General features: G+C 41.5%; 1 protein-coding gene across 2 annotated transcripts; it reads left to right on the top strand.

The window, feature by feature from the left end:
- Positions 1–417: 417 nt before the first annotated feature.
- Positions 418–14,359, top strand: LOC119725557 (NSFL1 cofactor p47-like). Of its 2 annotated transcripts, XM_038197005.1 has the most exons (9): positions 422–565; positions 846–1,150; positions 1,283–1,363; positions 2,745–2,913; positions 3,959–4,068; positions 5,381–5,518; positions 10,974–11,111; positions 12,521–12,580; positions 13,126–14,359. In XM_038197005.1, the coding sequence occupies exons 1-9, from the start codon at positions 455–457 to the stop codon at positions 13,259–13,261; spliced, it is 1,248 nt and encodes a 415-aa protein (XP_038052933.1). In that variant the 5' UTR covers positions 422–454; the 3' UTR covers positions 13,262–14,359. The 2 variants fall into 2 exon arrangements, with proteins under 2 accessions (XP_038052932.1, XP_038052933.1); XM_038197004.1 differs by lacking the exons at positions 10,974–11,111; positions 12,521–12,580; positions 13,126–14,359 and adding an exon at positions 6,515–8,780 and having other exon boundaries at positions 418–565.
- Positions 14,360–14,727: the final 368 nt, after the last annotated feature.

Genomic DNA, 14,727 nt, shown 5'->3' with positions numbered 1-14,727 from the left:
AAATAAAATGTCGGAAAGAAACATAACTGTGGTTTTATCATTGATCTCCATTTAATATATAGACACTGTCAGTTGTCCATGTTTTCTATCTACGTTTGATTTCTGCATGATACACGTTCATTTTTAAAAAAAATTTTTTTTTAGAAATAAGAGCTTTTCACACACACAAAAAACAATATATGCCCTATCTGGGTCGGCTTTTCACACAAAAAACAACAATATAGGCCCTATCTGGGTGTGTAAAATAAGATATACCCATTTGGATTTTGAATGCCAAGTTATTTTCTACATTTTCGCCTTTTTGTGTGGGAGGGTTGAAAAGGAAATTCATGGAAATTAGTTCGCTCTTACCCCCACCCTGCAAATTAAAAGAAAGGAGTTGCCCCGCCCCCTTCACCATTGTTTTGAAATACTGCCACCAAGCGTCGAGAGGTGACTATTCAGCTGATTCATCATGGCGGACGAAGCACAAAAAGCGAGTTTGATCGCCGATTTCGCTGGTGTTACCGGCGTAGATGCAGACAGAGCGAAGTTTTATCTGGAGTCCTCTGGTTGGCAACTTCAGGTAGAATTCTAACATCGAGAAACGATGCTGCAGATTGTATTAGTTTTTGAGTAATCATGCATAATGTGTGCACACTCGGAATGAATGATTTTGTGCATTATGACAATCAGACAATGTGTTGGATACCTATTTCCGACATCGCCGTGCTTAATTAAACTTTTACTTTGTAAATCAATCAATCACTGAATATTTGTTAAGTCAGAATAACAACTAAAGGCCCATATTTATATCATTAGATGAATTCAATCTGCGCCCGTGTGCTATCCCGATTGTATCTCAGATTGCATTGGGGAGCTTCTATGACAACGACGGCGGTGACGACGATGGCGTCATGTTCCACGAAGCTTCAGACGACCCCAACACAGCTGGACGGCAACAGCCCGAGCTCGTTGACCTGTTCGGCGAGGAGCCGGAGCCAGAAGCGGCGCCGGTGGCCGCGCGGGGTACAGGGGGGAGGACAGGCTCGGCAACAAAACCCCCGTCCCGCTTTCACACCGTCAGCGATTTTGCGAAAGACGCAGAGGCCGATAGCGACAGTGGGGAGGAAGGACAGACGTTTTATGCTGGGGGATCCGACCACGGAAGGTATGATTTTCCCGAATTTGTTTGCATTTGGCAGGGTGCCTCCAGAAAAAAAATGGGGTGTAGGGCTAGTCAACTCTAACTCAGCCGTGGGGTTTCAAATTTCCAGTAATTTACTATTTTCTCTCTCTTTAGCGGGCAGCAAGTTGTGGGTCCACGGAGAAAAAAGAACAACACAGACAACATGATCAACGACCTCTTCAAAAGTGCTAGAGAGTAAGTCGTTCACACAGTAAACTCATTCAAAAAAATAATTAAATAAACCAAGATCGAATAATCCCAAAGGATGAAAGAAGATCGCTGCAAAATCACTAGGCTATGGCCAACAGCTTTTGTATATCACGTTTTCAAAATAATGTCTTCATATGTTGGACTAGCTCTACTGAGTGGAGCGTTGAATTACGGGTACCCCTCCATACAAACGCTCCACCGATTTGCCATACTTTGGTAGCACCATACACGGTCGTCATGACGGTATGCATTTTGTGCATGCCCTCGCGAGGACAAGGCCCAAAAAAACTGATAAAGAAAATACAAGTGAGGAAGACAGTAACCCTGGATAGATCCACACATTCATGACATTCCATATGACCCCTCAAATTGTTTCCAACAACCGGTAATTTTGAAAAAAGAACAAAATAGTCTGAACTTACCGCTCACAATTAAATGTGTCTGCCGAGTTGCACAGTCTATTTCACTGACATGACTGATGCATAATTCATTGCGCGCGTGTGTGACGTCACTATTGAAGAAAAACAAGTCGCGCTTAATCAATGACTGTTTCATGTACTGATATGTGCCCCGCACCAAAAACCCACAGTCAGACGGCACAGGGGAAAAAAGACTACATAAAACAGCTATTGAGTAAGCGCAACTTGTTTTTCTTCAATAGTGACGTCACACACGCGCGCAATGAATTATGCATCAGTCATGTCAGTGAAATAGACTGTGCAACTCGGCAGACACATTTAATTGTGAGCGGTAAGTTCAGACTATTTTGTTCTTTTTTCAAAATTACCGGTTGTTGGAAACAATTTGAGGGGTCATATGGAATGTCATGAATGTGTGGATCTATCCAGGGTTACTGTCTTCCTCATTTGTATTTTCTTTATCAGTTTTTTTGGGCCTTGTCCTCGCGAGGGCATGCACAAAATGCATACCGTCATGACGACCGTGTATGGTGCTACCAAAGTATGGCAAATCGGTGGAGCGTTTGTATGGAGGGGTACCCGTAATTCAACGCTCCACTCAGTAGAGCTAATGTTGGACATGCTTTAAATATCTCACAATTTTCTAAAAAAAAATTGGGGAAAATCAACCCAGTGTCAAATTTCTAAACTGCCTTAAAATGGATTTCACCGAATGAGTTGCACCTGAAAAATCAGGTTTTTTAGGAAAAGTTATCTAATCTAAAACATTTACACTATGTTCTACATACTTGAGGTTGTCAAAAAAATTTGCCAAAAAAAAACCCAATGAAAATTTAAAAAATCAACCCACAACGTCTTTTTTAGTCATCTCAGTTTCAAGCTCTGCTTAGAAACGCCTCGATTTGACAGAACAAGTCACATGTATTTTTTTATTCATCACGTCTCAGCCACGGAGCCCAGGAGGTCGGCGCGGGGTCATCGACCTCGCCGGACGCTTCTTCCGGCAGTTACGTCTTCAAAGGTGCCGGTTACCGGCTAGGGGACTCAGAGAACACGGGACCGGTGAGACCGGAGCCCGGCACGGCGGGCACACTCCCTGCGAAGGAATCGGGAGGGGTCAGTAAACCAATTTTTTTTTTTTCAAACTACGTAGTTAATAGTGGAGGAAGAAATGTTGGATTTTATTTTCAATAGGGTTGGGTGATTCTAGGTCTCATGTTACATTGAGATGGGGTCATTCGTCAACTCTGTGCTGTTATTGGATAAAGTCAAAGCATTTATGGTGAATTTTTCTCACAGGAGATCCCTTGAAATTAAGTGACTAAACGACAACAAATTGAACTTCTGGGGTGGATTGCAATAACCGGTCTTAAAGCTGTCTATGTGCATTAGACAGTCTAAAAGCTCTGGCTGTCAGTCAGTCTATAAGTAAGACCATTGCAATGACACGGTCTAAGTATTAAGACAGTCTTAAAATAGTTAGCCTGGGTTGGGCTGGCTTAAAACGGTCTATAGTTGGGATTTTTGGAATTCACTGGTGTGTTGAATTATTCTTTCTCAAAATATTTTTCCCAGTTGATGAGTGTTTGATGATTAAATCTTAAAAAAGCAGAACACTGCTTGGAGGGAAAATTCTCTGGGATAGAAGGGATCTTCTGGAAAAATGTAATGACACTGAGTTGTATTGCAAACACAATTTTCTCAACATAAAATTTCGGAATTGACATTTGATTTCGCGTGATATGAATTACACAAACCTAAAAAAAAAAAAATGTGCAGTCTCTCCAGTATTCGCCCGTAACCATGGAATGTTTGTTTGTGAATCATTACTCTAAGCGGGCTTAGTAAAGACCAGCTTATTGCAATGGGCTGAGTTTGGTGTCTTAACCAAGACCGTCTAAGAACAATAGCCGGCTAAAATTGGACTGGTTTAGCCAGCCGACTAAGACTGCGTTATTGCAATCCGCCCCTGTTTGGTTTGGTAATAAGCTTTTTATTGGTACCTTGAGTTTTGAAAGTTTTCCTCATACTGTGCGTATTCTATCATTGCAATTATTAAAAACACAATCATAAAATTGTTTGAGGGCTGTCATTCATTTCAAAATGTACTGTCATTCGTTTGAGACAGTTTATCATTTTTGTTTGTTTCACAAATTCTCAGACGCACATTGTTCTCAAGTTGTGGAAGAATGGATTCAGTGTGAATGATGGGGAGCTGAGGGACATGAAGGCTCCGCAGAATGCAGCCTTCCTCAACGATATCTCACAAGGGTGAGACTCGCAGTTCCAATATTTCTGGAAATGTTTATGTCCAAGAAGTTTCACCAGTGTTGTGGTGAATTACAAGTCACAAATCAATTACGAGTCAGTTACAAAGTAATCACAAGTCAGTCACAAGTCAATCACAAGTCAATCATAAGTCAATCACAAGTCAATCACAAGTCAACCACAAGTCAATCACAAGTCAATCACAAGTCAGTCACAAGTCAGTCACAAGTCAATCACAAGTAAGTCACAAATCAATTAAGCCAAGTAAAAAAAAACATGTTTAGCGCCCGACATGACTATTTTTCAAGATGGCCGCCAGCTTTTTTTTTTAATAGTCACCACTTGGACTCGGGAAATGACCAGCTTTATATGGGCTAGATGCACAGGCGCAGAGGCCAAAATGATGTCACTGTTTAAAATTTATCATTTTTTGGGTTAAAAAAAGTAGGCGGCAACCCAAAAGGAAGTGGGCGGGGACGCTAAACATGGTGTTTTTTTTTTTAATTTGGCCTTACAAGTCTGTTATCAGTCAGTCACATGTCAGTCACAAGTCAATCACAAGTCAACCACAAGTCAATCACAAGTCAATCACAAGTCAATCACAAGTCAGTCACAAGTCAATCACCAGTCAGTCGCAAGTCAATCACAAGTCAATCACAAGTCAATCACAAGTCCATCACAAGTCAGTCACAAGTCAATCACAAGTCAGTCACAAGTCAGTCACAAGTCAGTCGCAAGTCAATCACAAGTCAATCACAAGTCAATCACAAGTCCATCACAAGTCCATCACAAGTCAATCACAAGTCAATCACAAGTCAATCTCGGATCAATCACAAGTCAATCACAAGTCAATCACAAGTCAATCACAAGTCAACCACAAGTCAACCACAAGTCAACCACAAGTCAACCACAAGTCAGTCACAAGTCAATCACAAGTCAACCACAAGTCAACCACAAGTCCATCACAAGTCAATCACAAGTCAATCTCGGATCAATCACAAGTCAATCACAAGTCAATCACAAGTCAATCACAAGTCAATCACAAGTCAATCACAAGTCAGTCACAAGTCAATCACAAGTCAATCACAAGTCAGTCACAAGTCAATCACAAGTCAATCACAAGTCAACCACAAGTCAATCACAGATCAGGTCACTAGTCAGGTTACTGTGAATGAACAGTGACACCACTGTGTAACAACACGAATTCCTTTTATACAATTTTGTCGGTGATTTTGTTTCATTTTTTTGTCAAGCAAAAGTTCCTTTACGAGAAAGTTACCGCCCAAACTGGGTTCGTTCTTCCTCTCTTGCTCAGCAAAATTCCGATGGAGCTGATCCAGGGGTCCAAAGGCGGGGAGGTGAACCTTGACCTGGAGGATCATCGGGACGAGGAGTACGTCAGGCCAAAGGTCAAGGTCGAACCGTTCAGTGGTCACGGCAACATGTTGGGCAGGTACGACCTACTATTATCATTATTATTATTACTACAGAGTGAGAAAAAAAAAACACGCAAATGTCGGGACTGTTGTTTTTGTGAAGTTCTGCATTTAGCACTTTCAAAATCTAGGATATGAAAGCCCAATTCATAAGTTTTCTTTTAGTACAAGAATCATTCAAATCACTCATGTACTTTTCAAGTTACGGAATTTCAAACACAACCACCATTTTAAAGTTCTGTCCACGGATCACAAAAAAAGGTGTGCGTTCTTCCAGGAAAACGAAAACAACTCACAGACATCCCTGTGGGATTTGTTTTCGTTTTGCTGAAAGAAAACGTACCTTTTTGTGATCCGTGGACAGAACTTAAAAACGGTGGTTGTGTTTAAAAATTCCGTAAGTTGAAAAGTACAAGAGTGATTCGAATGATTCTTGTACTAAAAGAAAGCTTATGAATTGGGCTTTCATATCCTAGATTTTGAAAGTGCTACATGCAGAACTGCACTAAAACAATGGTCCCGCCATTCAGGTTTCGTTTTTTTTTACTCACCCTGTATTGCAAATTGCATCATTTGAAAGACACTTTTGCATAGGAGGTTTACCTTTGGAAGACATGTGGAATTAGGGAGACATTTCAATTTCTCCTTAATGCCTCAGCTCCTATTTAGAAGGGAAATGTTACTGTCGACAGAACACCTAATATGTTTCGTCACAACGGATGCAGCTAAGCATGTATTGCTATTGAACGTTAGCATTCATTTGTGCAGTTACACATTACATCCATTCATGGCGTCCACCAACAGGGATGAGATTCTTTCGACTTAAGGCAGAATTCCGACTTTGGGACTTTGAAAATCCGACTTTGAATTTCAGTTCCAACTTTTCAGTCCAAGCCTTTGCCAATACCTTGCAGTGCTGTTTGATAAGTTAATCATACAGACTTTTTTCGGGCTGCACGCTTACTCACTTCCCATGACGGAGAAATTTCCGACTTTTTTTTTCATTTTTTCAGAATCTCATCCCTGTCCACGTGGTCGAAACGTTGCTCCGGTAATAATCGTACTCGGACCGACGACCTAGTTTCCAGTGGCTCGGACGAATTCTCGTCTGACTCGCAATCTGGTTTTTCAAGTTCGGGTGAGAGCAGTGACGGAGCTTCTCCTCCGGCTCGAAAGCGAGCGGCGACAACTCCAGCAGGACAGCAGACCAACATCACTTGGCATAGCGGAGATTGCTCCCCTCGGCGGTTCGACTTTTGCGGACGTCCTGGCCTCGCTGTTGACTTCGACGAGCATAGCACCCCCATGAAAGTCTTCTTCGAATACCTCACGGACGAGTTCTTCCAGAAAGTTGCCGAGCAGACTAACAAGTACGCCAATGACAACGGGATAGTCAACGTGGACGGTCATAGTAAAATGTGGTCTGACACTACCCCAGACGAGATCAGAGCCCTGGTGTGCCTGGTGATCTTGATGGGCATCTCACCCAAACCTAGCCTGACGTCGTACTGGAGCAGACACCCGATGATCGAGACTCCGTTCTTCTCCAAAACCATGCCCAGAGACAGATTCCTCCACTTGCTAAGGTATCTCCACTTCAACAACAACGACGACGACGATGGTTCCGACCGGCTCTTCAAACTGCGCCCAGTCATCGACGCCCTGACGGAGAAGTTCAAGACGGTGTATGTTCCATCGCAGGATATAACTACCGGCGAGTCAGTATGGAAGTTCCAAGGCCCCCAGAAGTGTAGAATGTACAAAATCTACAAAACGTGTCAAAGCACAGGAGACGCAGCCGGCTACACGTGGAACTTCAAGATATACGCCGGGGAGGACAGAGGTGTCAAATCTCGTGTGGTGCTCGACCTCAACGAAGACCTCCTCGACCGTGGCTACAACATCTACCTTGACAGATGGTTCAGCAGCCCCGCCTTCTTCCTTCAGCTAAGAGACAGGCGCACGAACGCTTGCGGTACCGTCAGGCTGAACCGCAAACACATGCCAGCGGACTTGAAAGACGTCAGGCTGAAGCGAGGAGAACGGGCCTTTCGTTCGAGCGAGGAAGGACTGCTGGCCCTGGTTTGGAGAGGCAAAAAAGACGTCCAGATTCTCTCGACGATGCATTCCGCCTCAATGGAACTCATCACGAGCAAAGACAAAGATGGCAACGTGGCGGTAAAACCGTCCTGTGTCGCCGAATACGAACGTGGGAAGTGTGGGCTCGATCTCTCTGACCAACTTGCATCGTGTCATCGTTGCATTTGCAAATCGGTGAAGTGGTACAAGAAGCTGTTTCTCTACCTGGTAGACCTGTGTTTGGTCAACGCATTCCTCGTCTACAAGGTCTTGGGTCACGATACCACCTTCACGGATTTCCGTTTGAACCTCATAACCGAGGTCCTACAGGAGGCAACCTTACCGGAGTACACCATGCGAAGTCGCCCGCATACCCTACCCAGTCCCAACAGACTGACAGGGCGGCACTTCCCCATGGCTATTCCCCCAACTGCGAAGACTTTGGGTCCCTGCAAAAGGTGTGTCGTTTGCAAGGCCAAGGGCCACAGGCGCGAGACGAGGTATGCCTGCGACACCTGCGACACTCCTCTGTGCATAGATCCATGCTTCAAGATCTACCACACTCGAGCAGATTATTGACAACTTTTTCCTGCATTGCTTTTAAGTTTAGTGTCGCCCAGGTAATTTCATAAGAAAATACTAAGCTCCAGTTTCGCCTACATGTATGTCATCGCAAAAGAAGTTTTCAATGTATAATCGAAAAACTTGAGTGAAAAATAAAAACAGTTACATCCAGTCATCTTTTTTTTACTCTAGCTACTGCTGCTTTCAATTATGATTCTTTAACTGTGAGGTCTGGGGTAGTAGTGGCTTGAGTAAGACATAACGACTTGATGTAACGGTTGTCTATTTCCATACGTTGTGATAGCAATGTAACGGACTTGTGTTTGAACATTGGTATGGCTAAAAGATTACTTAGTTTCGTGCAAGTAATTTCATTACAAACGTTTTTGGACAATTTTCTGGGGACAGTAATATATGCAAAATAGACTCGCACGTGCACACGCATCGATCGAAACAAAACCATTCTGAAAATTTCAGCAAGAGTGCATTTACATGTATATGACCACGGTCAATTAGCCGGCTTGAGACCTTGACACAGTGCTTCCTTCAAAATCAGCCACCAATTTTGCCATATGTGACCGGCTCCACAAAAAAGGGTCTCCATAGATCTCCACAGCCCCTCCAATTCTGGAGATATGACTTATTTGCATATTAATTTCTTCCTTAGAGTTCAAATTACACAACTGAGAAAACAGGCTTTGAAATAGCTGGCTTTGTTGCAGAACAACAGAACAATGCTTACAAAATGGTTGTTTTTTTACTTTGCTCATCAAAATCAACATTTCTGCGAATAAAACCTGAAACTGTAGGTATTAAAGATGTCACTCATGACAAAAATGGAAATCACATTTTGACGAAATTTTCACCCTCTCAATGTTGAGCAGGCCATTACACAATAATGCTCAGCGCGACTTAAAGCTACAGTCCATCATTTGTAATTTGTGCATTTTGTTCGTTTGAAGCAACAAAAGAGTTCAAAATCTAATGAAGGATACTGAACAACTAACCTGATAAAGTTTCAGCTAAGCTTCAGCTAAGCTTCAGCTGTACATTCCGAGAAAAACAGCATTCTAGGATCTCAATTTCAAATCAAAAGTTACTGAATCATGTTTTGAATTGTTTTGAATTGCAGCTATACGCGACGTCGCGCACTGATCCGACGAATTATAACAACCGCGCGCGCGTGTGCGTCGTTCCAATACTTGTGCGCGCTGCGCTGAATAACAAAACGAACTACTAATTTAAATTTTCCTACGGTGCTTCTTAAGAATCACCGTTGGAAATGCCTTCTTTCGTTGATAACTTCAAAATGACAGCTTCCCAGAAAGAATAATTTCACAGGGAGTTTAGTCCCCTTACTATTTTTCAACCAAGTTTGTTTTTCAACAATAATTACGCCAGTTACTTTTCGGATGGCTGCAAATGATGGACTATAGCTTTAATACCCTTTTTTGTGGAGCCGCGGCTGCACATATAGCCTCAATCCTGCAGAATCCTCCACTTTGCAAAGAGGATTTTGGAGGATTTCGGAAAGTTAGGGTTAATGTATAATTGGTGAGGTGTTATTTACTTGAAGGTAATAGATTATTTGATCGTTGAGAATACCTGGATTTATGGCCACATCGACCAATTTTAAAGAATATTTGTGATGGGACATGAAACATCTGCCATTTTGTGAATAGTCAATGAGTTGTGATAATAATGGCTTGGACTCCGTTGAATAGCCTGAGTTTGAATGATTTGAAGTATCTTGTATCATTCGGCAATGTTTAGTATCCGTGTGGACTCCATGATTGGAAATAATGTGACTGCACAAATGCATGCTAACTTTCAGTAGCAATTACATTACAAAAACAATGTAACATTTGCTGTTGAAGTTTCCTGACTGCAAAATTACTTAGTTTCAGTTTGATTTATTTCATTACAAAAGAAACACAATATAAAACAAAGGGAAAGTAACCGATCTCCAGTCAGCTGTTTCCATTGTCATTTATTTTGTCTTTGTATTTATTGACTATAAAGCAGAGATAATTGGGGCCCATGAATAATAACCAGCTAATTTTACGCCATAACCGGGGAATTATCTTCACGTAGGTAGTCGTAAGCCTCGCCATCATGCCAATTCAACACCCTAGTTCCATCGTCTGCATTTATTCATCAGCTTCACCCTGTTAGTCCTGGACGTATTAATACCCCACTATTGTTCCTTAGTCTCCTTTGAAATTCCTTCACATCCGGACTAGTAAGAGAGAAAGAACGCCCTCGGCCACAGAATGTTGGCAAAAACATGTAAATAACCTGTTGGCATGTTGTATTAGTTGCATTATCAAACAGGAATATTTTACAGAATAAAAAAAACCCAAATATTATCCCGTGCCTTGGTCGTGTACATTTTTTTAAAGATCCCAGCGCGAACTGGTTAAGATGTCATCACATGACCCATGATGGCGTCATCATGACGTCACTCTTCGGCATTCAACTTTAATATTTAGGACTATGCCTATCTTGAATGGTACATGACAAAGCTGAATGCTAAAGTCGTGTCCAGAAAAGACGTTTACAAAGTCTATTGCATTTGTGATGGAACAAAAAGAAAAAGAACAAAAATGAGAACAAAAAGAAAGTTTTTTTCCTCAACTTTGTGTAAAAGACAATTACGAGTTGTTAGAAATGCCACATTTCAGTGGTTTTTTTTTCTGAAATGAGTGATGATTTTGGAGTAATGAGTTATCATGAGTGAGTAAAGCCATCAGCAAATCGGAATCATTTTGTTGCCAATTCATACCTTTTTCAAAAAGATAAAAAACCTCTTGACTGTTCTCTCCCCAGCCCTGTTCCCCAGGTCATTTCGACCCCGTCTGCAGCATCAGCAGCCAGACACGATGAGAGTGCAGCGCAGCCGACGGTCAGTGTGGACCAGTCACAGCCCGTCACCAATATCCAGATCCGGCTGGTGGACGGCACAAGGTCTGTTGCGATCGAGGCAGTTTTTCCAAAACCTCATCTTTACCTTGGACTCTGGTCTTAGTGTCAGTTCTGTTTTTGAGTTCAGACCCTCTGTCCCAATTAAGCTCTACTATCTCAGGCATGCAAGTTTTCCTCAGATCCGCTGATTTTCTCATTTTTTATTCCACATGAATGCCAAATGTTACAAATTGAAAAAAAAGTCTCGTGTGGTTAGGAATTCCCTCGTTTTTTCTAAATTCCAAGTTGCATGCCTGCTATCTGTGATGGAGATTCATCAAAGCGTGACCAACATTTGTAGTTTTTTCGTTTGGTTCTGACATAAAGTACAGTAGAACATTGCTATACCAAACATGATGGGGTCCAAAAAAGATTAATTGTGAGCAATTTTTTACCACAGCGACAGAAAACCCCCAAGACTTACACAGTGCAAGTGAAGGTAAAATGGAGAAGTACTGTCCATTGAAAAATGTATTACATGGGCCTTAATAAGGGGGGAATGCTAAATTAAACAAGCGGTAACTCACAGTTTTACCCTGTATCCTTTAAACCCTGTAAAACCTCGAGGTAAAATCCCAAGGTAAAACCTAAAGGTAAAACCTTGATGTAAAATCTCATGGTAAAACCTTGAGGTAAGACCTTGAGGTAAAACCAGGTAAGACTTTGAGATAAGACCTCAAGGTAAAACCTCAAGGTGAGACATCAAGGTAAGACCTCGAGGTAAAACCAGGTAAGACTTTGAGATAAGACCTCAAGGTAAAACCTTGAGGTAAGACCTTGAGGTACAACCTCGAGGTAAAACCTGGAAGTAAGACCTCGAGGTAAACCCTTGATGTAAAAGCTCAAAGTAAAACCTCAAGGTAAGACCTTGAGGTAAAACCAGGTAAGACTTTGAGATAAGATCTCAAGGTAAAACCTTGAGGTAAGACCTCAAGGTAATACCAGGTAAGACTTTGAGATAAGACCTCAAGGTAAAACCTTGAGGTAAGACCCCGAGGTAAAACCAGGTAAGACTTTGAGATAAGATCTCAATGTAAAACCTTGAGGTAAGACCTCGAGGTAAAACCAGGTAAGACTTTGAGATAAGACCTTAAGGTAAAACCTTGAGGTAAGACCTCGAGGTAAAACCAGGTAAGACTTTGAGATAAGACCTCAAGGTAAAACCTCGAGGTAAGACATCAAGGTAAAACCTCGAGGTAAAACCAGGTAAGACTTTGAGATAAGACCTCAAGGTAAAACCTCGAGGTAAGACCTCGAAGTAAAGCCAGGTAAGACTTTCAGGTAAAACCTAAAAAATTACTGTCTGTTTAATTTCGTATTCTCTCCTGTAAGTGCACTACAAGAGCAAAAGGAGGCTGTTCTTACTGGACATTTTATTAATAACATTGTGCTTTGTTGTTGTTGTCTTTCAGATTAGTCAACAAGTTCAACCACTCGCACACAGTCGCAGACATCAGAAGATATATCACAGCGTATCCTTTCTATTTCATTATAAAACCAAATAATTGTGAGGGGTTCTGGTAAAATGAGACAGAACTTTGCTGAGGTCAAAATGAGGGTTTGCAGATATTAGCAAAGAGAGTGAAATTCTCCTTTTAATACTCTTTTTTTGCACTTAATCGGAGGCTGTTGACAGCTTATGGCTGTTTAAAGATTAATTTTATGGAAATATTGAAAAAAGTAAAATACTGAGAAAAAGGCCTATAACATTTTGAGTTTTGTAGTCGTGAAAATGTGTGTTTTCCTAAAATACACTTTTAGTCTAAGGGTTTTATACATTTTCTTAAAAATATGTGTAGAAAAAAATATTTAAGATTACAAATAACAAAATCTGCATTTTTTTTCTCCACTACGACCTGTTCGCAGTTCTCATTTTGCTAAAACGCCGCACATATACCTTTTAATGATCCAGGTTTTTTGGACTCATTTTTCCATGATGCCACTTAAAAACCTTCCACTGTTGGCCTCCCAAATGCACAAAACATTTTTCCTTGACTCTTTTTTTTCTTCAAACCAGCGCCCGGCCTGCCTATGCCAGTCAAGTTTTCGCCCTGATGACGACTTTCCCCAACAAGGAGCTCACGGACGATACACAGACGCTAGCTGACGCCAAATTACTCAATGCAGTCATCGTCCAGCAACTCGTCAAATAAACTCAAAACGTGTACTATAAAACCACAAATTGAAATTGTAATCAATTTTGATCAGGAAAATGTTCAATGAAGAAATTAACGCCAATGTAGGCCTGGATAGATCACTCGGTAGAGCACCGGTGCGGTATTCTGGAGGTTGGAGGTTCAAACCCTGCTCTAGTCAATTTCTTTGATCGATATCATATCAAAACCTAACATGAGTAAAAAGAAGTTTCAAATAAGCCCAAAGGAAAAAGTGATTACGTGCATTATAGTGATTTCGAAGTTGAACAAAAAAATTGACTGTAGAGGGGTTCGAACCTGCAACCTGCGGAATGCCGTTCCGGTGCTCTACCAAGTGAGCTATCCAGCCCTATGTTGGCAGTTCCCCGAATTTGTTGACGTCTTTTTTCAAGGGGCGCTAGTCAGAAGCCATAAACACATATATGTCGGGGGTCTATGTAAATAAATTGGTTTGGGCTGGATTTGAAGTTGGAGATAAACAAGTTCATCGATATCAAAATCAATTTGAACATTTCACGTAGAGGAATACAATTTTCAGTTTGTTGGATGTAATGTAATCCGTTTGCTTTTTTTTTTCCACTTTAAAACTTTTCGATCCCTCGCAGTGGCAGAAAGATTAAAAAAATAAACCCACCATAAAAACCAATTCAGATTACGGTCAACTCTCTATACATGTGATGCAAACTCAGCCCGACATCGCCAAAAGTGTTTTGTTATATCAGAATTTTTTTGTGAACAGCACTGTGTCGTTCCCACTCATTGTTAGTCTTGGTTCAAAGATGTTACTATCTGGTGTTTGCTAAGCATGAACGTGTATACTTTCACACTTTCATAGATTATGGAAAAAAAAGTCAACTTTTGTGAGATGTTTTTAAACTCCGTGAAATACACTTCGAAATACGTGCGCAGTACGCTCTGCATAGCCGACCACAGCATCGTTTACGTATTCCTTACGGCCAGGAGTTAGTGAAGGAACGCTCACGCGCCCGTGGAGCCGAGGCCGAGGCTTTGTTGATTTGTGCACTTTAACCAGAATTTGTATTTAACAGAGTTTGTATTAACAAGAGTGTATTTGTTTTGCAGCCCAAATTGCAAGTGCTTTATAGTCTTTCTTGAAGTCTTTTTTTGCCTGTCCCAGACAAATTATAGCAACCGCGCACGCCTGTGCGTCATGCCAATGCCTGCGCTACCGCCTTGCCCAAGCATTTGATAGGGTTACAGACCAGTAAATAAACTTCCATCGACTCCAATGGTAAATGCTCCCACTTCAGAAATTCGGGAAAAATACTCACAACTCTCCAAGGTGTTCGAGACACACATCAAATTGAAGCTTATTTCATCATCTTTCATTTTCTTTTCAATTTTCGGGGGTCAACTGATGATTTGTAGGAGAAATTTCCATCCGAAGATGATCACCCCTGAAAATAGTCCTGAAGCCCATCGCCATTTTGAAAAACGATGCC

This window comes from Patiria miniata, unplaced genomic scaffold (genome assembly GCF_015706575.1).
Source record: "Patiria miniata isolate m_02_andy unplaced genomic scaffold, ASM1570657v1 HiC_scaffold_19, whole genome shotgun sequence".
NCBI classification, from domain to species: domain Eukaryota; kingdom Metazoa; phylum Echinodermata; class Asteroidea; order Valvatida; family Asterinidae; genus Patiria; species Patiria miniata.
This window is presented reverse-complemented; position numbering and strand designations above follow the sequence as displayed.